General features: G+C 40.7%; 1 protein-coding gene across 1 annotated transcript; it reads left to right on the forward strand.

Moving 5' to 3' along the window:
* Nucleotides 1-47: 47 nt before the first annotated feature.
* On the forward strand, nt 48-24,642 carry LOC115469672 (mucin-2-like). The gene is made up of 14 exons (XM_030202459.1): nt 48-1,829; nt 1,920-2,049; nt 2,765-3,066; nt 5,599-5,773; nt 9,663-9,694; nt 11,831-12,008; nt 12,533-12,637; nt 12,919-12,959; nt 15,249-15,377; nt 17,167-17,265; nt 18,452-18,580; nt 19,737-19,782; nt 20,145-20,256; nt 23,524-24,642. The coding sequence occupies exons 1-14, from the start codon at nt 48-50 to the stop codon at nt 23,771-23,773; spliced, it is 3,510 nt and encodes a 1,169-aa protein (XP_030058319.1). The 3' UTR covers nt 23,774-24,642.
* Nucleotides 24,643-25,934: the final 1,292 nt, after the last annotated feature.

The following is a 25,934-nucleotide window of genomic DNA, read 5'->3' on the forward strand; positions in this document are numbered from 1 at the left end:
CATCTGGACTGGTGTGTGAAAATGAAGATCAGGAAGGTGAATTTAAGATGTGTTACAACTATCAAATAAGGGTCAAATGCTGTGATGACTACAGTCATTGTATAAAAACTACACCATCTCAGCCTGCCACTACTAGTGCATTTATAACTACTACTGCTCCAGTAACTACTGGACCACATGTTACAACTACAACCTCAGAAATTCGAACAACAGAAAAAATTAGTCCTTCAGTTCCAAGCACTACAGAACAACCAATCACTTCTCACCCTCCAACTACCATTTCAAAGATATCTACTTCTGTGCCAGGAACTACACAACCACATGTTACAACTCCAGCTCCTGGTGTTACTACAGGCAAAGTCAGTACATCAGTACCAAGCACTACAGAACACCCAACTAGCAGTCCCCATCCTGCAACTACCACTTCACTGGCAACTAGTTCTGTGCCTGGAACCACTCAAGTTCATGTTACCACTCCAGCTCCTGCTGTTACCACAGGCAAAGTCAGTACCTCAGTACCAAGCACCACAGAACCACCACTTACCCTTTCTCCTCCTGTGACTACCATATCTCAGGTTTCTACTACAGTGCAACCTGCTACTTCTGCTATACCTGCTACTACTGGAGCACATGTCACCACAGGCAAAGTCAGTACATCACCATCAGGTACCACAGCAGAAGAAATTACAACTGCTCATCCTGCAACTACCACACAACAGATTACAACAATTCCACAAGGAACTACAGCAGCACCTGTTACTACTTCACTTCCTGGAAAAACCACAGTCACAGTTCCAAGCTCCACAGTCTGCCAGCCAAAATGTCGTTGGACAACATGGTTTGATGAAAATTTTCCCTCTTCTGAAATTGAGAGTGGGGATATTGAAACATTTGATAAAATCATTGCATCAGGGAAGACAATCTGCAATCGACCAGAAGATATACAGGATATAGAATGTAGAGCAGATGTGTATCCCGACGTAAGCATTAGTGAAATTGGGCAAATTGTAAAATGTGATGTAAGATCTGGACTGGTGTGTGAAAATGAAGATCAGGAAGGTGAATTTAAGATGTGTTACAACTATCAAATAAGGGTCAAATGCTGTGATGACTACAGTCATTGTATAAAAACTACACCATCTCAGCCTGCCACTACTAGTGCATTTATAACTACTACTGCTCCAGTAACTACTGGACCACATGTTACAACTACAACCTCAGAAATTCGAACAACAGAAAAAATTAGTCCTTCAGCTCCAAGCACTACAGAACAACCAATCACTTCTCACCCTCCAACTACCATTTCAAAGATAACTACTTCTGTGCCAGGAACTACACAACCACATGTTACAACTCCAGCTTCTGGTGTTACTACAGGCAAAGTCAGTACATCAGCACCAAGCACTACAGAACAACCAACTAGCAGTCCCCATCCTGCAACTACCACTTCACTGGCAACTACTTCTGTGCCTGGAACCACTCAAGTTCATGTTACCACTCCAGCTCCTGCTGTTACCACAGGCAAAGTCAGTACCTCAGTACCAAGCACCACAGAACCACCACTTACCCTTTCTCCTCCTGTGACTACCATATCTCAGGTTTCTACTACAGTGCAACCTGCTAGTTCTGCTATACCTGCTACTACTGGAGCACATGTCACCACAGGCAAAGTCAGTACATCACCATCAGGTACCACAGCAGAAGAAATTACAACTGCTCAACCTGCAACTACCACACAACAGATTACAACTATTCAACAAGGAACTACAGCAGCACCTGGAACTACAGGTGCTTATATGACTAGTTCTCCTGGAACTACCGTATCAACAGTGAGTATTTGCATGCAATGTATAATAAATTGACATGCTAATCTCTTTCAACCAGCTGCTTTTATAATATATATCTCATCTTTTTCAAAGATTACTGTAACACCTTTACAAGTGACTACTTCTTTTGAAACAACCACTGAAAGAATTATTACGCCAATGACTTCCTTTGCTACTACTACCCCCTGCTTTTGTCAATTTAATAACACAATTTATTCTCCTGGTATGTATAGACTGACTTTTTTCAATATATAATGAAGGCAATATGCAATGTAATTAAGAAAAATACTTGGTGATTGTTCCAGTAGTTTTTCTTTCTTCTTTTTGTTTTCTTTTAAGTTACTTTACTTTTATCCTACTTTCCTTTGTTGAATAGTTGCACCAGTGGTTCTGAGCCATGTACTGAGCACCTCCTGGAGCCCTATATCTTAGACCCCCCCTGAATTTGGCCAAGTGATGTCAGCCTTAATAATGATGAGAACTCCCTGCCTTCATGGTCTCTGAACACTCCCTCCATAGTATCTTCCGCTCTAGACCTGGTGTTGAAATAAACCATTGACCTTTTGGGTGGAATCAGTAGCATGTATTACCCGACTGGGTTTTTATTTAAAATTAGCTTTACTTTCAGGATATGGGAATCTATTTATAAAATAAAGCTTTGTGAATTAGGGGAGTGGGATTTATGAACATGGACTACTGTTGAGATGGGTTATTTTACTTCACGTTGTGCTATTTTTGCACAGGATCCCATTTTATGAAAAGAGAACCTGTGCTAAAATAGCGTGAGTTGTAGTAAAATAGCCTATCTTTAAGGTAGTCCAAGTTGATAACTTTCTCCCTTAGTCTTATTTTTCTTTATAACCAATCTTTCCTCTTGATGAATTAATTTCTTCGTAATCATGAAATGTCAGTTTTACTTTTTTGTTATATTCTCACAGGTGAAACAATTTATAATAAAACAGACAGTGCTGGTTGTGTATTTTTTGCAATTTGTGGTAAAACTTGTCAACCTGAGAGATTCCAGGGTGGCTGCCCTCCAACAGTTGTACCTTCTATAAGCACATCAGCTGGGACAACATCTTCAGTGCCAACACCAGCTCCTTCCTCAGCTCCAACAGTCATTTCAACCAGCGTATCATCTTCAACAATTCCACCCACCAGCAGAGCAAGCTCAACCTTCATTCCTCCCACCACGTCCATTCCAACAGATGGTTGTTTCAACGTTGAACCACCAAGAATGGTAATATAATCATCTCATTCATTTTTTGAGTAACTCAGTTTAGGTTTGGAGATTATGGGGCCTTTTTACAAAGGTGCAGGAGGGCTAACATGCGAGTAGAGCGCACCCAATTGGCACTACCGCCGGGATAGTGCCAGTGCCCAGCGGTAATTCCAAGGTTGGCACGTGCCAAATCCTGTGGTAGAAAAGTGTAGGCATTTGTTTTTGGTGCACAGTGGGCCAGTTTTTACCGTGTCTGCAAAAAAAGGCTTTTTTTATGGGACAGGAAAAGGGCATGCAGCAAAACTGAAACCAGCACGTGCCTGTAACCGGCCTGAGCCCTTAACACCACCCATTGAACTAGCGGTAAGGGCTCAAATGCTAAATGCCCGGTGACTGATTACCACCGGAAACACCACTCGTGGGAGGAAATAAATAAATAAATCATCTAGACGTTACGGGCACAAGGCAAATCTGAAATTACTACCAGGGAGGCGTGATAGCCTGGCGGAAGTCTCATTTTGATATGCACTGCACGCGTGTGGACCCTAATGCACCTTTGTGAAAGGGCCCCTCAGTTTGTGTGGTTGTCAGGACCTATAGTTTTGCTCTGACTGCTGCTGTGCTGTGCTGCCCCTCATAAGCTTCTGCCTTAGGCGGTCACCTAGATTGCCTAAATGGTTGGCTCAGCACGAGGGTGATATATCACAGATTGCCCAGCCCCTTTAAGATGCTCCCAGGTTGGTGACTCCCATGAAACATTAAGGTGAAGTTAAAGCCTGACTTTTACTTCACCTTAATAACTAACCCTTTTAATCATAATAAGTCAGTTGAATGTCTCATTAAAGGTAACCGGATATATGTCCCTGCTAAATATCGTCCCCTCTGTAAGCATGTGTGATGATGTCATTTTCTGTGTTTCTTCCACCGCTCTAATATTTCCACGATCTATGATTAATCTGAGGCAACAGCTACAGCGCATTAAACTTATCTGACATACTATGAACTCTCATTCTAATCAAGCTATTTAAAAATGTTCTTAAATGAATTAACCACAGTTTTATCCTGATAACTAATATTAATTTATCCTGATCATTACATAAGAAACATACAGAGGAGCATAATTGAACGAAAACGTCTATCTCTGTGGGCGTTTATCTCCGAGAACGGGTCCATGAAGGGGCGGACCAAACCGTATTTTCGAAAAAAATAGATGTCCATGTTTTATTCGACAATTTGTGAGCTGGGCGTTTTTGTTTTTCAGTGATAATGGAAAATGAAAGCGCCCAGCTCAAAAACAAATAAATCCAAGGCATTTGTTCGTGGGAGGGGCCAGGAGTCGTAGTGCACTGGTCCCCCTCAAATGCCAGGACACCAACCGGGCACCCTAGGGGGCACTTTTACAAAAACAAAAAAAAAGGTAAAAGAGCTCCCAGGTGCATAGCACCCTTCCCTTGTGTGTTGAGCCCCGCAAATCCCCCTCAAAACCCACTGCCCACAAGTCTACACCATTACTATAGCCCTAAGGGGTGAAGGAGGGCACCTACATGTGGGTACAGTGGGTTTGGGGGGGGTTGGACGACTAAGCATTAAGCAGCACAATTGTAACAGGTAGGGGGGGGATGGACCTGGGTCCACCTGCCTGAAGTCCACTGCACCCCCTAACAACTGCTCCAGGGACCTGCATACTGCTGCCAGGGAGGTGGGTATGACATTTGAGGGTGAAAATAAAAAGATGTGAAACATCATTTTTTGTGGTGGGAGGGGGTTAGTGACCACTGGGGGAGTCAGGGGAGGTCATCCCCGATTCCCTGTGGTGGTAATCTGGTCATTTAGGGCACTTTTTGGGGCCTTATTCGTGAAAAAACAGGGTCCAGGAAAAGTGCCCTAAATTCTAGCTACAAACGCATACTTTTTTTCCATTATCGGCGAAAGGCGCCCATCTCTCCTCGGCCGATAACCACACCCCAGTTCCACTTTCGCCACGCCTCCGACACGCCCCCATCAACTTTGTACGCTTCCGCGATGGAGTGCAGTTGAAAATGTCCAAAATCGGCTTTCCATTATACCGATTTATTCGTTTTGTGAGATAAACGTCTATCTCCCGATTTGGGTCGAAATCTAGGCGTTTTTCTCTTTCAATTATAAGGTGGACAGTCTACTTGCATTGTTGTTGAATTGGTATATCTTTAAAATGTATTGGCTGTTATATTTTATGCATTGCTTTTCATTTGCCTGCCTCAAGTTGTTTTGCAAGACATGATGAAAATAAACTTTTAAAAAATATATAGTTCGCCTTTTATTGGATCCTCGGTATAATACAAACAAGGATTTTTGTTTACAAATACCATGTACGCAATTATCCATTACTACAGCATTCAAATCAAAAGTTTTATGTTTATTGTTTATATATTAACATACTCCCAAACCTCCCACTTACATCCCCCCCCCCCTTAAAATCCCTCCCCCCTTACAAATTTTGCATTTGGCTGATTTGAATTAAATCAGCAGAAGCTACAAACCACTGACATGTCTGTGTCCTTTTGACTGTAGGTAAATGAAACCTGGGAATTTACCAGATGTGCTAATGCAACCTGCTTGGGAAACAACTACACTGTTATCACTTCTGTGCAATGTGCAACTGTGGAAAATATTACTTGTGAAAGTGGATTAAAACCCAAAAAAATTTACGATGATGACGGTTGCTGCTACCACTTTGAATGTGAATGTGAGTATTGCAGAAATGTACTTTCTTGTGACTTTGTGACAATCAAACATATTGGCATCTCACAGCTCGATATTCAAAAGCTGCTAAATGGTTAAGTGCCCTATCCTTGAATTTTCAGTGGCACTACCCAGATGGTACTGCTGCAGATTCATACAGACCTCCACAGCGATATCTGGATAGTGTTTGGGGCACAGCAAAAGCAGAACATGGATGTTTTACCCAATTCTACAGAGAGCAATAGTATTCTACTGAAATCTTTTTTATTGTGTGGTTTAATTTAGGACAGTGAAAAGGCTGTTCTTCATTAAACCACAGAGATAAAAGAATACCAGTTAACTATCATTGCTATTCTGCTATTCATAGTCTGTGCCACTCTATGTGCTGTTTGTTATACTAATAGCTGTGCTGGATATAGAGCATTTGAATATTGGCCTAGCATTAATACCTAGAAGATTTTAAAATAAGCTTTGAATCTTGAATGTTCTTTCTGATAATCATAAGCTACAATAAACCCATAGTAAGAGTAGACACAATTTCTGCTAGATTAGTGCTAGTCATTTACAAAGACATGTAGGCGCCTATGGGGCTCATTTTCAAAACAGAAAAACATTTCACAAAGCAGCATTTGGACATTTTCCTTGCCAAAGCATTCAGATTGGTAGTTTTAAAACCCATTATTTAAATGTTCTGGTATGCAAATTCATCAGCGGTACATTCAAATCACAAGGGGGCATGCAGGGGCGGGATTTGGACGTTACTAACACTTGGACATTTTTCCGCCATAATGGAACAAAACAAAAACATCCAGGGCTACAGTCCAAACTGGTTTTATAACGAATAAGGCACAAAAGTTGCCTAATTGACCAGAGGACCACTGGAGGGATTAAGGGGGCCTTGTATTGCAGTGCAGTGCTCCTTAGGGTATCCCACAGCTCTTCTGGGATGTCTGTGTGGCCAGTCTACTAACAATGCCGGCTCCTTCTTCATCTCAATGCCTTGATTTTGTACATTTTTCACTTAGACTTTTTTTTTTTTAATGGACCAAAAAGATAAATACACTGAGCACAAAAACATCTAGCAAACGGCCTTTTTCGAAAAACAAAAAGATAAGCATTTTTCTGTTTCGAAAATCAATATTGGGGTCTTTTACAAAGGCGCAGTAGCATTTTTAACGCACGTTAAATGCTAGAGACGTCCATAGGAATACATAGGCATGTCTAAAACCTATGCTAAAACAAATAGGAGAAAGTTTGTCTTTACTCAGCGTGTAGTTAGACTCTGGAACTTGTTGCCGGAGAATATAGTGACAGCAGCTGGCCTTATGGAATTTAAAGGGGGTTTGGACAGATTCCTGAGGGAAAAGTCCATTGAACATTATTAATTTTTTTTGGGGGGGAGGGGTTGCCGGGTTCTTGAAGCCTGGATTGGCCGCTGTTGGAGACAGGATGCTGGGCTTGATGAACCCTTGGTCTTTTCCCAGTATGGCGGTGCTTATGTACTTATGGTGCGCCTTTGTAACAGGATCCCTATATTTCTCATTTGAATTTGGGACGTTTAGAGTAAAACATCTAAAGTCAGATTTAAACCTCATATCAAAAATGCCCCTCCACATTTCTTTATAAAATAGGCTTAAAATAGGTACCTACTTGTCCCCCATAAAATAGGTACCTACTTGTCCTCGGAATCTTAGTGGAGATTGGGTGAAGACGCCGGTATTTGGAGAGTAAAGCCGGTGCAAGGCGGACTTCTACAGTCTGATCATGACTGAATAGATATGGATGGGCTGGAGTGTAAATTTTAAGGGGCTTCGACGTTAGCTTCAGAATTTTTAGTACAGGAACAGTGCTGAGCAGACTTTAACGGTCTGTGCCCTGAGAAAGGCAGGGACAAATCAAACTCGGGTACACATATAAAGTATTACATACCATGTAACATGAGTTTATCTTGTTGGGCAGACTGGATGGACCGTTCAGGTCTTTATCTGCCGTCATTTACTATGTTACTATCCTGCTTATTTTCGAAGGAGAAGGGCTCCCATCTTCTGACACAAATCAGGAGATGGGCGTCCTTCTCCTAAGGTCGCCCAAATCGGCATAATCGAAAGCAGATTTTGGGTGTCCTCAACTGCTTTCCGCATGTCGGCAGTGTACCGAAGGCGGGACGGGGGCGTGGTTAACAGATGGGAGTCCTCGGCCGATAATGGAAAAAAGAAGGGCGTCCCTCACGAGCATTTGGCCGACTTTACTTGGTCCATTTTGTTTCTCGACCAAGCATCAAAAAGGTGCCCGAACTGACCAGATGACCACCGGAGGGAATCAGGGATGACCTCCCCTGACTTCCCCAGTGGTCACTAACCATCTTCCACCCTGAAAAAAACAACTTCAAAAACTTTTCTCTTTTTAAAGTATGTCCTTTGCTATGCCTCCATCCCTGTGACGGCAGTTGAGGATGTCCAAGATGTGGACATTTCTATGAGAGGGACAGCCATGCCTTTGATACCCTGTTTATTTATTTGGATTTTGGATTACAAGTAGCAGCCGTGGGATTTGAACTGACCACCTTGGGATTGCAAGACCAGTGCTCTAACCACTAGGCCACTCCACCATGCTGCTCCTTTAATCCCTTGAAATTTGGCCATCCCTGTTGGGGGGGCAGTATGCAGGTCCCTGGGGGGGGGGGAGGTATGTGTGTGTTAGCGGAGGCATAAGGAAGGTGTGGATGTCCTTCTTTCAAACATTTTGGACGTCCTCAACTGCCCCCCACAGGGATGGCCAAATTTCAAGGGAGTGGAGTAGAGTAGAGTGGCCTAGTGGTTAGAACACTGGTCTTGCAAAATCTAGAGGTGGTTGGTTCAAATCCCACTGCTACTACTTGTGATCCAAAATCCAAACAAACAAATAAATAAAGAGTGCATTGGAGGCATAGCAAAGGCATGGACATCCTTCTCACAGAAACATCCACATTTTGGACATCCTCAACTGCTGTCACAGGGAAGGACGTCCTCAACTGCCTTAGGAAGGAAATCGTGTGCAAATGAGCTAACAGCAAGCTGCTCGTTTGCATGCTATTTCCTTCATGCTGCAGCATGCCCATTCCTTTCCGGATCGGCAAGGGAAGGGCTTTTTCCATTCAGTTAGTGCGACCAGTGCACTACGAATGCTGGCTCCTCCCAAGACCAAATGGCTTGGATTTGGTTGTTTCTGAGATGGGCATCCTTGCTTTCCATTATCGCCGAAAACCGGGGACAACCATCTCTAAGGTCAACCTAAATTTCATGATTTGGGCGTCCCTGACCGTATTATTGAAACAAAAGATGGACGTCCATCTTGTTTCAATAATATGGGTTGCCCCGCCCCTTTACAGGGCCGTCCTTAGAGATGGGCTCCCCGGTTAGATTATCCCCCTCTACGTTACTATAACTGGACTAGTGCTTCTCAACCCTCAGCTGGAAGCACACCTAACCAATCAGATTTCAAGACTGCCCATTTTCTAGCATTGCAGAAAGCAGTTATCTCATGAATGAGTGTGCAGTAGTTGTTAGTGCACTGTTACAGTAACTGTGACTGGGCTGGCATGACAGTTAACCAGGAGATGGTAAGTGCATCTGTGAGTATTTTCCTGTGTGGTAATTGTATGGGAAGAGGCTAAAAGGCCGTGTGCCATAAAATGGGACCTGTACTAAAATAGCACGAGTTAGTGGTAAAATCACCCTTCTCAGTGTGGCCCATGTTGATAGCCACACCCCTAAATTATCACAATTGCCTAATTCATTTGTACCATTTTAACTCTTTCGTGTTGCCATTTATTGTAAGACACTTTGGACCTGAATGTCATAGAAGTACTGAGAAATAATTGAATATTAAATGTGTTATTTTGTTCTTTTATTTAGCTTGCATTGGACCAGATGGAAAATCTAGAATGGTGAGTAGTTTACTCTTTAAAGAAAAGGAAGATTTTAGCTCGCAATCAATTTAATAAGCATCCACCTACATATTAATGCACATAGGGACATTAGAAAGTTCTAATGCATGTTAAAGATTTTTTATTAAACTGAGTATGTGAAATGAACTGAAGGAAAATTGAGAACATTTCTGAAAATGCTGAAAAAGATCTGACATTTTTTTGGCTGTGCACATCCCTAATTTTGAACATATCAGCATCCATTATTTTGCTTTCTTGTATGAACATTTTTTTGTTCCTTATGTTTCTTATTTGTGGGGAAAAAAGATGCACATTTGGTATTTTGTCCATATCTTATTAATTTCTTCCTTCTAGTGTTGCCTGGTCTTGTAGTCCAAAGCCCGTGGATAGACATCTCCAAGTTATTCTTAATGTTTTACCAACTACTCCTGCTCCTTTGGGGTTGTCTATTAGTTCTGGTACTACTCTCAGTTCAGGGGGTCCCTTTGCCCATCCCATACAGGTGGCTTCCTTATTTGCTTCTAGGCAGGAGTCTACCTTATTGGAGACTCCAGTCATCAGATTGGTTGAAGCTGGGACAGTAGTGACTCCAATTAGCATACCTTAAGTTTGGGGATCTCCTGACCCATTCCTAATCCTGTGCTTTGTCTAGAGCATTGGAGTTGGGGGTTAAAGATCAAGAAATGTCTCAGGATATATTTTTGATAATTATTTGGAGATCCATCACAACAGTGGGAACTATGTTGAAGAACTCAGTCAAGTCTCCATTAAGTTTCAAGATGTAGATTCTAGGCTTGGTACATTGGACAATTGCCTTCAGACCCTAGAGCACAAAAGTTAATACCTTGCAAGTTACAGGAGTTTCAAGCATTAAAGATAGTTTGTTGCTTCACAGAAAATGTAAAGCTTTAGAAAATTATTGCAAGTCAAAGGATCTTTACATTTTCCTTGTGTTCGATTACTTTCTCTAGAGAATTTGTTTTGTAATTACTTCAAGGAAGTTTTATCAATACCCAGCGTAGAACAGATTTCTATTTCCAATTTCTATTATTTGCCATCTAAGAAAATTTCCAAGAATGCAGAGGGTGTGTACCCAATTATTGGGATGTTAGGTTGGAGGAATTTTGGCATTCAATTTTTTATATCGCAGGGCTGCAACTTTGGAATCAGCTTCTTTCATGTATTAGAGAATTGCAGGAGATGAGTGGGTTCAGGAAATCGTTACAAACATTTCTGCTTCATCAGGCATGCAATGCAGACTGCTATTTACAGAGGGGAGTCTTTGTGATGGGGTCTTAGTTGTATTTACTTTATATTTTAATTATGAACTGTATTTCTGTCTTGTCTAGGTTGAGTTTATGTTAATGGCTTAGTTGTTATGTATTAGATGTCATTATTATGACTGCATTTGTTGTACTCCACCTAGAAGACTATGGATAGAGCGGAGTATACATTTTAAAATAAATAAGCAAGCACTGACTCCATCATTGGACCATGCACAAGATAGCTGGTTTTGGCTTAGGAGATAATCAGATATATTCAGTGGCGCTATCTCTTTGCCATTTCAATTGCTTTGAATATTTTGTATTTTTTTTATTGATCTGAGAGATGTTTTTCACAGAGAATAAGAAGCCTCAGTTGGGTTAATGAGTTTTGATAGGGAAAGGAAAACAAGGCTAATTAATGTAGCTAGGTAAATTGTATCTTGTTTTTGATGTAATTTTTGTTGTTGTTCTAATTTGACTTCAATCCTCTCATGATGTGGGCTAATATATTTGTGGGTAGGATGTCATTTATGTATGTCATCATAACATTATTATTGTTTTTCCTTTGTTTCTTTTTGAAATTAATAAAAATTAAAAGTGGAAAAAAAGCCAGTTAAAGCAGCAGACATGTATGCCTTAGTTTATAGTCAAGCTGGTGTTCAGTGAGGCTTTAGTATCACATTTCCATGAATGCATTTCACTCTTGAAAGTGCAGGAGCTAAAATTGCATTAACATGGATTGACATTTAGAAAGTGCTAGCTTTTTGTGAATGCTTTGAGTGGTCTAGTTAAAATATATTGCAAATATCAAAAGCTCAGTCCAGTTCAATGGTGACTTCGCTAAATTACGAACTTCCTCTTTATTTTACAGCCTGGAGAAACTTGGAAGAGCAATTGCCAAGAATGTAGTTGTGACATGAGCACTGTCACCGTGAAATGTAAACCAATTGAATGTAAACAGCAACAGCAAGAGACTTGTGAAAAAGAAGGCTTTGAACTTGTCAGTGAGCTTACCCCAGATGACCCATGCTGTTCTGAGCTTGTGTGCAGTAAGTGCCCTCCAATTTCCTTCACCGAGAAAGAAACAGAGCATTGTGGGTAAATTCTATCAGGCCACTATTCAGCTGCTGTGGTCAGTGTTTTTTCGAAGCACTGTCTGGAGCGGTGAAAAATACTAAAGATAGCTGGACTGTGGCCAGTGCTGAATATCAAAACAGAGGAATGAGTGGCCACTCTAACCACTATCCAGATAATGGCAATGTTCAAACCACTATTCAGATAGCTAAGTGGATTAAGTTAGGAGAGAAATTTATCTGTATAAAGTTGCAAAATTTGTTTGACTTCCACTTCTTTTGAAATCATAGAAACAGAATAAAATGTGTTGTGAGGGCTTTACACTTTTGAATTTCACTTGAAGGAAGAGAGGGTTCTAGATTCATGTTTTTAGGTAGGAAAGGTTTCTCCGAGATTGAGATCCAGATCCATTTTGAGTAGCTAATGAATAAGGATATAGCTTAAATTTACATGAACACATTGTCCTCTCTCTAACCTCTTCCTTATTACTCGTATGCAGGATGTAACCCCAGACTTTGCAACAATACTGTAAGAAAATGTGATCCAGGTTACACACTAACATCAGTCCTTTCTGTTGGGGACTGTTGCGCTACTCTTATCTGTGGTAAGTTCTGAATTCTATCTGTGAAAGATCAAGGAATGCTTGGAACATGGAAGCATATATAAAAAAGTAATGACATCATATGGCTTTTATCGTCTCAGTGATTCTGGAGAATTGTATCATTTTATTGTTTATTATCTCAGCTTTTTAAATTTCTGACTTCAATACATTGTTCACATGTAAGTAGCACACGCCTCTGTCTGTATTTTATTACCATTGCAGAATTGAACAATATGTATCTACTGCAAGAAGCCTATACATTATTTTATTTTCCTTCCCAACAGTGCCCGATAATGTCTGTGTTGTCAACAGTACAGTATACCAGGTAAGGATATCATTATGAAACAGGGCATTTCCTTCCCAGGGCCTTTCCCTCGTTTTCCTCTCTGTATTTTCTTAAGGAGAACCTCTGTGTTCTTGTACAGTATGCTCCTTGCCTTGTGGCTGCCATCAAGAAAACCATAGGCAGCTTAGTATTCAGAAGGCCTTGTATGGCTGGCAGCAAGTGCAGACCACGTTTTGATTGAGTCTACTTGCCCACGGAACTCTTAAATTTTGACCGTATAAATCACAATTCGGCCAATGTTTTCTCTTCAAAGTGAAGTGAGAGTAGAGGAGTTCCAGGGATGGGGCTTTAAGGTGCAGATTTATACCTGCTTAAGAGTAGGCATGAATACAGACACAAATTAGAGCTCCACCCATGCTTCGTCCTAACTCCTCCTCTGAGGAAAAGTATGCACTGACTTGCACCACACGTTCTTTTAGGTGTGACCTAATTTTAAAAGAGCTCATTTATGTGCCTTAAATAGGGGCCCTTTTACTAAGCTGTGTAGACACCTACACGTGCCCAATGCACGTCAATTTGGAATTACCACCCAGCTACCATGTGGCCTGGGTAGTAATTTCATTTTTTACGTGCGTCCACTACATGCTCCAGAAAATATTTTTATTTTCCGGCATGCGGGCGGTAATCGGCATTCGAACACGCGTTGACTATTATTTAATCCTTTATTTATTAGGATTTATTTACCGCCTTTTGAAGGAATTCACTTAAGGCGGTGTATAGTATTACCGCCCGGTTAACACGTGAGACCTTACCACTAAGTAAGTGGGTGGGGGTAAGGTCTCAGACCCAAAATGGATGCATTCCAATTTTCATTTTGCTGCACATCCATTTTCAGCCCCCCCCCCCCCCCCCAAAAGGCATTTTTTTACTGGTGCGCTGAAAATGGATCTACGTGCGTCCAAAACACACACCTACACTAGCACAGTCCACTTTTCAGTACAGCTTAGTAAAAGGACCCCATAGTGTTTGAGGGATGAAATTTATAAATTACCTAAGCCAAAATTCAGCCAGAGGCAGTCGAAGCTTTTTCATGCTTCGAGAACAGTGACGCTCACACTCTCATCAAGAAGCTCAGAAGTTTTCTTTCTCTGTTTTCCTAAGGTGTTGTTAGAGAAATCCAGTGTTTGCACAAGACTCTCCTTATGAGAAACAATAGCACTTTGCCATACAGGGACTCCTGAGGCAGGCCTGAACGGCCGAAACGCGACTCGTGTCGAGTCCAGTTTTTTTAAGAATAAACTCTTGCTGTGAACTTTTTTCTGAGTCCAGTAGAAGTTTGTTTGGTGTAATCCATCTTGTCACCTTCGCTGTGTTCTTTTCTTGGTTTTTCCATTGCGGAGGTCCGCTTTCTTCTGTGTTTGCCGTTAAACACTGACCACCATCAGCAGAATTAGAACCCAGATATTCAGTGCACAGAAATTCACAAAATGAAGATTGTCATAACCATATGCTAATTTTTGAAGTCTTAGCTATTTGCCAAGCATTATACATAACAATATTTTGTGTTGATATACATTTGTTATTTTTAAAAATGACTTTTGTACACATTCTCTTCATCCATTAGATTTATATTATATACTTTGCTATGCTTGTGGTTGGCCACAAACTTCCCCCTCCCTCTGTTTTACTAAGCCATGCTAACGGCTTCCATGCGCTAATGCTGACACAGCCCATTCACTTTGAATGGACCATGTTGGCATTGCTGCACAGCGGCCACTAGCACAGCTTAGTAAGCAGGGGGGGGGGTTGTAATTGTTAATCGCCCAGAGCTAAACATCAGGGCAGTATATAAAATGTTTTGTTGTTGTTGTTTTGTTTACTAATGAAGGAAACAATACAACTTGAAATGTTCACACATCTCACAACAAGCACCACAACACACAAAATGGGAGTTATAGTATTGTGTTATAGTATGGACAAGTTTGTATTAAACAGTAATTAAGTATGTTTTGTTATTATTTATTGTTTGTTGATTTAGATTTTATTATGTATGTTTTTTTGTTCCTTGCTTACATTGTATTAGATATAGCAGGTTAAAAATAAAGTTTTATTATTTATTAAATAGGATTGAAAGGGGAATATGAAACCATGTGGCTACTATGCTTTACTTTGTCCTGTTCTTAGACTTTCCACAGTCTCCTTCTATCTCTACTGGTCTCTAGCTGTATTCAGACTGTTCTCCTAGTCTCTGCATCAGATTTGCTTTTATAGTTTTGTAAGATGCAGCACTGTTACTTAATATATGTGTTGTTTCCTTGATTTGTCTAGCCCGGAGTGTCTATTCCCACAAGCAAAGAAAGTTGTGAGAAATGTGGCTGTAGTTATGAAATGGATCCAAAGACGAAACTGAATCTTGTGACGTGTAAGCTCATCACTTGTGAAACAGAATGCCCACTGGTGAGTTTCTTTTTAAATTTCAAAAGATGGGTCAGCTAGTAGACTACTATAAAATATTTGTGTAGGTCCCAATCTTTGCTCCCAAACTCTGATCTAGGAAGTGGGTTCCTCCTCCCTGGACACTCTTTCTCTCTTCCTCTCCCCCCTCCACATTCTCTCTTGCTTTGTTCCCAGAATGTTCTCTCTTTGTCTCCCTCCCCTCCCCATCCCCTGGCACTGTCTTTCTGTTCCCTTCTTTCCTCATCTGCTCACATGGCACTGCACTTCTCCGCACCAGAAGCCTGTACTGCATACTAGCTGTCATGGTGGTTCTATATCCACCAGCAGTCTGTCTGGTCTTAAAACTTCTTTCTTCAAGCAGGCCCTTGACACCACCTGGATCAGCCCAAACTGCTGTCTACTTTCTTCCTTTATTTTCCCCCTAAATTTCTTCCCTGTTCCCCTAAAATTTATTTTCTCGTGTTGACTTTGTCTTCTATTGTACACTGCCTTATTGATTTGTTTTCTAAAGGCAGCATGGAAAATGTCTTAATAACCTAAACCAGAGAGAGTGAGTCGTGATAGTGGGTCAATATTTACATGGAATGCTCCAGCAATATTAGATGTGTGTGTGTGTGTGTGTGTGTGTATATATATATATATATATATATATATATATATATATATATATATATATATATATATATATATATATATATAAAATTATATAAATTGATGGCTTAGTGTAGGTGTCCCATTGCCATACAATTAGCATCATTTCGATAACGGCATCTTGGCACTAAGATTTTGGTATAGAATTTTAGCATATGTCAGCATTGGCACACTCATCCCCCCTGTTTACTATGCCGTGTTAGCAGCTGCCACGAGGCAAGGCCAACACAGCCCATTCAAAGTGAATAGGCTGTGTCGGCATTAGCGCATAGCAGCCACTAGTGCAGCTTAGTGGACGGGGAGGGGGGGGTCATGTTAGGCATGCCCTCTTATGCCATGTCAGTGGTAGGTATAAGTTGGCTTGGCTAAGTGTGCCAAGTGATGCATGTAAAATATGTAAGAATCTAGGAGACATCCTAAAAGTTTGAGTATTCTTGAAACTTCAAAGCTGCTTGGCTGTTGTTAGAGATATTCAGGATGTCACCTGAGTCCTTGAGAAAGTCGTTTGTGATAAAATCCATAGTTGGGCATTTATAGAATTTTCAAGGGGCATCTGGAGACAGCCCAAAGTTAAATGAGGCTACTCATTAGAGCTCAACCTATATGAAGGGCCCTGACTGTGCAACCAGCATGTCAGAAAGAGCACATATTAGATAAGTGGTGGTTTTCTAGATGTTTGTTGAATATAAGAACTTAGGAAATTTTGCTGAATACAAATTATGTTTTAAATGCATATCATTATGGAAAAATGAAAAGGCCTGATGAAAGAAAATAAAAAAATCATTTTCACCTTAAAGTGTCTAAAATAAGAGATACTGTATGAGTAATTGACTATTCTGAGGGCATTTCATAAATCTTATTATGTTTTAGATTAGTTTGGCATCACAGCATTAGTCTGAATGTTTGTTATATTGTTGGTAGTATTTATTGGTGACCAGTTATATTGAAACTTTCTTGATAGCGGAACAGTTTTTAACGAACGCTTGTAAGTTTGGCACAGCATCAAATGTTTAAGTACATTTTGAATTTTGACCTCATAGAATGTGAACAGAGACAGGCAACATATGGAATCTAGTCTCATTGACCTGACATGTTATCCTTTTTTTCTCCCCTCCTCCTACCCCATTTTTAACCACAGGGTTTTGAGTACAGGATGAAAGCTGGTCAGTGCTGTGGAGAATGTGTTCAGGTGGCATGTGTGATGAAATTGGAAGATAACACCACTCAAGTGATCCAGGTACTTTACCGCTTTTGGTGTCTACCTCTAGATTTCTACTCTTAGGAAGTTTCAGTATGGATATCTCACTCTGTGGCACAGAGAATTGGTACTTGAACTTCTGTGCTATAAAAATGGTCATTGTTAAACAGGTCAGAGATGATCCCTTAGCAAACACTGTATGCACATTGGGGTAGGAGCAATCACTGGACAGAATTGTATCCCATTCAAATTTACTTTCAGTATCCCTCTTCCCTTTCATAGTCATCTGATTACAGACTCACAGTCTCCCTTTTCTCTGTCCTGGCAATCAGCGTAGCTGCCTTTGCTTCCACCACTTACAGCAACCTCATATCGAAGGCTGTAGGACCGGAATGACTAATTCTCAGTGCACACCTGCTACCTGACTTCTTATATGAGCATAAAATTGTTAGTCAAAACATTCAGGGGACCTTTTAAAAGATGCGGGAGGGCTAACGCATGGGTAGTGCTTGCTCAATCGGCACTACCTCTGAGGTAGCGCATATGCCCAACAATAATTCCGATTTTGCCGCACGCCGATTCCCACAGTAGAAAATAATTTTCTATTTTCTACTGCGGGGGAGGGGGCATTCCTGGCGGTAACCGGCAGCACACCCATGTTGGCGCATGCTGCGTAGTTACTGGATGGGTTTCACATGAGCCCTTACCGCCAAGTCAATGGGTGAAGGTAAGGGCTCAGGCCATAAATAGGAGTCCACTACTTTCAATATTAGCGCAGGCCCATTTCCCGGCCCATTAAAAGATTGCCTTTTTCCCTGCCATGGTAAAAAATGGCCCAGTCCGTGCCTTAAAGACCCACCCACACTACCACAGGCCACTTTTTAACACGACTTTGTAAAAGGACCTGTCAGTTTTCAAAGACAGAATGACCATAATAACACTACTGAACAGAATTTTCAAGATACAAATGGAAATATTATCTGTAGGTTTTGTAAAACTGTATCATCCTTGAAGGGCAATACTGATTAATGAACAACCCAAAGAAGTTGAATACAATGTTTCAGGCGAGTCCCACCATTGCTGTGGTGTGACATCTTTAACCACACTGTACCTTTATGAGGAGACAAGACGTAGTTTTCAAGTATTTCTTTCATATTTGAGATTTTCTTATTGTGTGTGCTTAATTTCATGTTTTTTTTACAAAGTTATTAAATCTTAATTTCAGCCTGGAGGTAGCTGGCATGCCCCAGATACAAACTGCAGTTCCTACAGCTGTGACAATGTCGAGGACCAGTTAGTTTTGGTGTCAAAGAAGAGAGTATGCACATTCATTGAACCCAAGGACTGCGAGTTTGTACGTTCATTTTGCATACAATTGTATTTTTTCATTAGCAGCAATACTATTTAAACTATAGATGCTCTACGTTAGAGGATTACCTTTTTCAAAATTAAGGTTTTTGTAAGAGTAGCCAAATGTTTAGAGCAGTGGGCTGAAAACCAGGGAAACCAGGTTCAAATCCCATTGTTACTCCTTCTGATCTTGGGCAAGTAATTTAGGTGTTAATTTTGGAACCCCTGTTTAAAATTTGGACATGTATAAACCGATATTTCCACTTGCATACTGCATATGCATCTAAATCCTAATTTTAAAAAGCTGGGACATAAAGTCCAAATCACAAATACATGTATATTGCAAGGGGCATAGATTGTGCATGGTTTGGGTGGGACCAGGGCACGGTGAAAAGTTACATGTGCAGGCCCCATTTCAGAAGGGAAATGCACGCTTATGTCCACTTACATTAACATTGGGAGTTACACCTGCTCAAGTTGCTTGTTTTGTGCAGTGCACCAATGGAACGATTAGAGGTGTTCACACCTTTAATCTCCCAGGGGTTGATATTCAGCCGGCGGCACTCAGCGTTTTGCTGACTGCTGCCGGTGTTAGTCCTGGACTGTCGAGCCCTGTCTGGGGTTCGGCATTGAATATCCTGTTTTGTAGAGCCAGTTAACTCTGACTTTTATGCAGTCCCATTTATATGGTTAAACTGGCTGGTTAAGTGCTGAATATCCAGCTTTAATTAAAAGAAAATGCTGACTGCCTGATGAATGAATATTGACCCCCCTAAATGGCCTAAATGGATACCAGCAGCAATGATCACTGCACAATATGTATACTCAACGCTAATGCCTATACTTATATCAACATTGAATGTAGGTATTAATATAGACGGCAATGAAAATTGAGCCCTCTGTTTTTCTAGTTCATTCTGGTTAAAACTGGTTTTGTGGGCTGCAGAAGCGAGACATTATTTTCAGTAGCTGACCCTTTAAGGTCTCTAGAGTGGTTACCATCACCTTTCCTTTAAGCCAGTAGCTCCCATCAGCCCTGCTTCATACCAGGCCACATCCTATCATTCATTCTTTCTACTGTAAATACATACAGAACTCTGCGTTTCACGTGTTTAGCTTCCATTCACTAATATCTTGTTCTTTGTCTTATTTCTATAAAGGGAATCATTGTAATGAGCGAAGATGGCTGCTGTGAGATATGCATACGTGAGTAAAACTACTGCTGGTGCCATCGATTAGCAGTGCGCTGAGGGGGTCCGTTTACAAAGGCGTGCTAGCATTTTTAGCACATGCCAAAAATGTTTGCTAAATGCTAGAGGTGCCCGTATATTCCTATTGGTGTCTCTAGCATTTAGCGCATGCTAAAAACACTACCGAATCTTTGTAAAAGACCCCCTGAATGTGAAAAAGCCCATTCAATTCCCATTGGCGTCTTGGCATTCAGCACACACTAATCAGTAGTGTAGCTTTGTAAAAGGGGCCCTATATGATTTATGTTTTATTAGATATGCAAATTGGCTATTTGCAATGTAATAATGGATTTTCTATCTTTTTACTGTTCACTACAGCTGAACAAGTAGCTTGCAGGGTTGAGAAGTCATCAACAGTTTTGAAGCACGGTGAATGTGTGGCTACTGTTGATTTGGCCTTTTGTGAAGGAGTCTGTAACAGTTCCTCCAAGTAAGTGACAGCATGTTAACAGCATTGGATCCATAGTAGAGAAGATGGGGAAAGTATTATGTACATGTATATATAGGGGTAAATATTCAAAACAATTTAAATGGCCAGAAATAGCTTCAGGCCTTTTAAATCACTGGTCCATGGCTAACTAGGCATATTCAGCAGCACTTAATCAGGCAGTGCCACAGGAAATGCCCAGTTGGGGGAGGAGGGGATTCTATATACGGCACCTAAAAAATCCACGCATTAAAGATTTCCGCCTAGGTGTATTCTAAGAAACGCTTAGATTTACACGCGATATATGGAGAAGGGTAGATAGTGGGGTTCCAGGAGGGCCATGCAATGAAGCTACAAATAGTAAATTTAAAATGAATTGGTGAAAATATTTTGTCACTCAACATGTAATTAAACTCTGGAATTTGTTGCCAGAGAATGTAGTAAAAGCAGTTAGCTTAGCAGGGTTTAAAAAAAGGTTTGGCTAGCTTCCTAAATGAAAAGTCCATAATCCATTATTAAAATTGACTTGGGGAAAATCCACTGCTTATTTTTAGGATAAGTAGTTTTGGGATCTTTCCAGGTACTTGTAACCTGGATTGGCCACTGTTGGAAACAGAATGCTGGTCTTGATGGACCTTTGGTCTGTCCCAGTATAGCAATACTTATGTACTTATATAGAATATGCTTAGGCAGACCTCACTGCGACTAAAACTATGTGCAGCCATTTACACCAACGAAAACCTATCGTAAATCCCTGCGTGTAGATTTACGCGCATTGGGTCATATTCTATAACAACGCATGTAAATTTTGGAACGCCCACAAAATGCTCATTTCACCACCCAAAACCACACCCTTTTTGCCTACGTGCATTAAAATTTAGACACACTGCATTATAGAATACGTTTATGGATTTGTGCGTGTAAATTCAAATTAATGCCAATTAGTGCTTATTATTGCTTGTTAAGTGCTATTAACAACACTGATTAGCTTGTTGAGCCAATTAAGTTATGCTCGTTGTTATAGAATCTGCTGAGATTTCTGCACGGTTAGTGACTAGGCTGGAACTGACTATTTTGTGGGGATTTCCAAGGCGAAATCAGCACTTAAGCGGCTGGGATAACTTCATAAACAGAACCAAATAAAACATAGTCCTATATTTATGTGGTTCACCACAGCCTCTTAAGAGCTGAATATCGCACTTAACTGACTTTGCTATCGCTGCCCTCATATACCCAAAAATTCAATGCTGGAGCCCAGACATGACCTGACACTGAATTTCCGGGGATAACGCCAGCAGCAGTCAGAAAGACGCTGAGTGCCATCAGCTGAATATCTACCCCATATATTGCATTAGGAGTGTGGGGGAGGGGAATAAGGGGGTAATTTTATAATGGAATGCTTTTGTGATAAGTCTCTAAAGGTGCCTATTTTAAGCCTGTTATTCCAGGATATTCAATGCCAAGCTCTGTAAACCATTATGAAATTGGCTCCCAGATTCAGCACCAGTAGCACAGAAATGCCCATGCACAGATTTAGTCTTCTCTGAGATGTAAATGTGTGCATGTATTTTACACATGTATCTATATAGTTTATATACGTCACAGTTTATTGGATGATGATTTCTAGCATGTGGCTCATCCGTCAATTTAGCCACAATGACTTGAGGTGGCTAAATTAAGCTTATTTTCAGCTAAACCTAGTGGGCACCTAGATTTCTGTTTGAAAATTGGCTTAAATCTAGGCGTCTAAAATTGGAGAGATTAGATCTAGGCCTGTGATTGAAACATCTAGTTTGGGGCATCTAAATTAGATACCCAGCTCTGCACTCAAACCAAACACTGTCCAGATGTATAGTAGTTAAGTCTAGGCAGATAACTTGTAGGCCTAAATTTAGATACTTAAATTGTAGATTTAGGAGAACTTTTAGGACTTTTAGGAGAACTTTTAGGAGAACATTTAGGAGAACTTTCTGCTAAAAATTTGTTTCTCTAATTATTCTGATAATGCACCTAAACTTTAGGGGTCTCAAATGTAGCAACCTAAGGGGCTTAATTACTAAAGGGATTAAGCCCTTAATATGAGGTTAGTGCCTGAGAACAGGCTCTCACATACATTCATTAAAAGAGATTTTGCAATATTTTGCTTGTTTGCACTCACTATCCTGTGCACTACCTAGTTTCTAAAAATATTTTTCCGAGGAGTGCCATTGGCAGAGAGTGGGCGCTCCTGCATTATCCAGCTAATGTAGTATGATTAGCATGCACCATTTTCACTTATTTAAAATAACCCAGCGCTGCCAAGGAGGCCGATCCACTCTCTGGGAGATTTAAGGTACACCCCAGTTCCGCCCCCAGCTCTGCCCTCCTCACTCATTGCTCCACCCAACTCCACCCACAACTCCGCCTATTTCTCCACCCCAGAACAGCTGATTCGTGGCCAGTGGTCATAGGCATCGTCTCCCTGTCCAGCGGTAGCAGGAAACACCTTCATAAAATGTCATCTGCTGTCATGGGGTGTGGGCTCAGCGGTAGCAGGAGATGGTGCTTTATGAAGACGCTTCCTGCTGTCACTGGATGAGAGACCACTCAGCGGGAGATCCTGATTTTTCGGCAGGAAGTGACCTGTGAAAGTGGGAGTTTCTCACATAAAGTAGGAGATTTGGCAGGTCTGCTTAACTGCACAGTCTTATAACTCTAAGCTGGAGGTTGAGGTGCCATTTCGAATTAGGAGTGCCCTGAGTAGCTGTAACCTCCCACAGCAGTCTCACGAGAAGCCGCCATTGTTACAGCACAGCTGGATGCTCCTGCCTCAAAGACACTATAAGACCACCAGACCCAGAGGAGGAATGAGGAGGGGGTTGGGCATCCCGGGGGGGGGGGGGGGGGGAACATGTTTTCTGTCAGGGGGTGGGGAAGGCTGGTTGCAGCAGAAGTTGTAGGGGCAGGGCCAGTTTCGGTTATGGTTACGGCCAAAATCGAGCCGCAAATTTGGTTTTGAATGGAATCAAAACCATTAGTTTCAGTCGGCCTCTAACTTTAGTAAAAGGCCCCTAAGTTAGGTAATGTTCTACAAAGGTTGTCAGGAGCTCTGAGTTGATTCTGTTCTCAGAATCTGATGTAAATGTTCTTTACACTGTACTATCTTAAAGGAAAACCTACCAGAAAATAAACTCAGCATCTCTACCCTATAATATTTAAAGAAAGAAGAAGTTTTCTAATAATTCTGAATGCAATGTTTAAAGTTTTTCCTTTACTTTTTTGTCCTATAAGATACTCAGATGTAACAAGCATGATGGAGAAAGAATGCACATGTTGCCAGGAGCTGAAGATTAGCAAGAGAGAGGTGCAGCTGACATGTCCAGATGGAAGCAGCATCGGATACTCCTACATTTACGTGGATGAGTGCGGCTGCAAAGGCACTGTGTGTGTCCCAGAAGAAGGCACTCAGAAATCAAGTCAGCAATCAGACCAGCAAGGCATGATAAGGAGAAGAAGATCCTCAAGATGGATGAAGAAGTAATTAGAATCCTAGTTAGATGACCGAAATATTTTGTAAATGTGCTAAAAATGTCTATGCTTCCTGCTCATATTTCAGCTTCTGTTATTAGTCAGGATAGTGTTACAGTGTGATAGAGCTATAAAATATTTGAAATGGACTCACTCACTGTCTGTGGATATAAGAGGAACTGGGTAAATAAACCATTAACCAGCGAGTCGATTATGGTCTAAACTTTGGAACAGTCGCAGCCTCCTCTTTGAGTGCTGGGAACATAACATTTTGTTCTACGTGGGGGAACTGCATATCAAATAACACAAATCTGCACCTATTTCTCTGTTATTTGTGCCAATCTACAAACCTTTCCCCTGCTCCTGCCAAGTCACCACTGGAAAATGTCGGCCAACAATTCCTTGGAGTCACAGCTATACCTGAGTGTTAACACTGCTTCCGGTGTTGTCTGATTCTTGCTGTGCAAATCCATTCAAAGAGACATAACAATTACAGAAAATCCACAGACTGCAACTCTGCCTTCTATAACCTCATTCCTACAAACTTTGTAGATGTTTGATAGCTTCCAGAATGTGGAATATATTTTACTTATGTTAGAGTTTCTTTAGGGGGAGGGTTGGGGAGAGAGGTTTTATATGCAGTGAAAAACTGCTGTAGCATAACATGTTTACAAGATGCAAGCAGATCTCGGTCAGGCTTATATAATTAATATATTATTGGCATATGGTTAATGTGAAGGACTTTGTTAATAGTGATATATCTAAAATGATAATAAGTCATGCCTAGACAACCAAACTTCTATTTATAGACATTTTTAAAATGTTTTTTGTCAATGTTTGCTTATGTCATTATTAGGGTTTGACTTTCTTTTTTTTTTTTGGGGGGGGGGGGGACCTCTGCCATGTTTTCCATTCCTGAATGTTTTCATCTTGTCTAGAGTTATGCCTCAATAAACTTTCAGCATTATCAAACCTTTGGCTCTGGCAGTGTAATATTTCAAGTTTCTTTCCATTCTAGTATTAGGTGCATTTTTTTTTTCACTTAAAAAGCTGTAGTGCAACAAATTTTTGCATCTTTTATTAGATTAACTTCAGTTGATAATTAAGATAAATGAAGGTTTCCTTCCAAACTCCTGGATTTCACTAAGGCAAACAGAAATAACATATATTTCCTGGCATCCTTAAACAAGTTATAATCTATCTAGAAGGGAGAGAATGGGTGGAAAATGAATGGTGTAGCACATTCTGTAAATAATGGCATTACTACGGGGAGTTATCAAGTAGCTTTGCCAACTAGATCCAGATTTGCCCACCAGGGTTGATCCAATCTTGGACTTACCCCACTGCATGCAGGGACTTGTGGTTCTGATTTTCCTCACAAGATTCCTTAAGACAAGCAAGGCTACATGTCCCTGCATGCATTGGGGTAAGCCCAGTACTGGATAAACCCTAATATGGATCTAGTTGACAACACTATTATCAACATGGGCTACCATTGTCAGGTTATTTAAATGTTAACACCAATTAATAGTAACTAGATCTCATTGCATAAATGGGACCTGTGCTAAAATAGCATGGGTTAGTGGCAAAATAACCCATCTTAACAGTAGTCCAGGTTGATAACTTCCCCCTTAGTGTGAAAAGTTTTTGGAGGTGATATTATGATCTCATAATATCATTCCACCAATGCCTAAGAGCCAACCTCATCAGTGATGTCACAATGGCTTGATTGTCCTATTCTTGGGTCACTTTTATTACACAGAACAGTGATTTCAATTTCTAGAGACATTTCTTTTTTTCTTTAATTAAGGGGGATGGGGTTATTAATATGGCCAACTGTTAAGATATATTATTTTATTGTTAACCCTAGTTATTAGTAACTAGATCTCATTGCATTAAAGTAGACCTGTGCTAAAATAGCATGCGTTAGTGGTAAAATAACATGTCTTCATGATAGCTCATGTTGATAACTAAGCCCCTAAAGCAATTGAATTGTAGGTGTGCAAGAAAGGAAAAAAGAACAGTAGTTTGTCTTAGTGCAAAGATGGGAGTTCTATCTAAATTAAAGTGTTCTATAGATCTCAAACACTATCAAATGATTTAGAGGCCTTTTTACCAAACAGTGGTAAAAAGTGGCCTTAGTGCACCCTTACATGGGTCCTTCCCACCCACTA

This window comes from Microcaecilia unicolor, chromosome 4, assembly GCF_901765095.1.
Source record: "Microcaecilia unicolor chromosome 4, aMicUni1.1, whole genome shotgun sequence".
Classification (NCBI taxonomy): Eukaryota; Metazoa; Chordata; class Amphibia; order Gymnophiona; family Siphonopidae; genus Microcaecilia; species Microcaecilia unicolor.

Coding starts and splice junctions, on each gene's coding strand:
- LOC115469672 (XM_030202459.1), top strand. CDS start 48: ATGTGTTACAACTATCAAATAAGGGTCAAATGCTGTGATGACTACAGT. Junction 2,050..2,764: donor TAACACAATTTATTCTCCTG/GTATGTATAGAC, acceptor ATATTCTCACAG/GTGAAACAATTTATAATAAA. Junction 19,783..20,144: donor CTGCTGTGAGATATGCATAC/GTGAGTAAAACT, acceptor TGTTCACTACAG/CTGAACAAGTAGCTTGCAGG.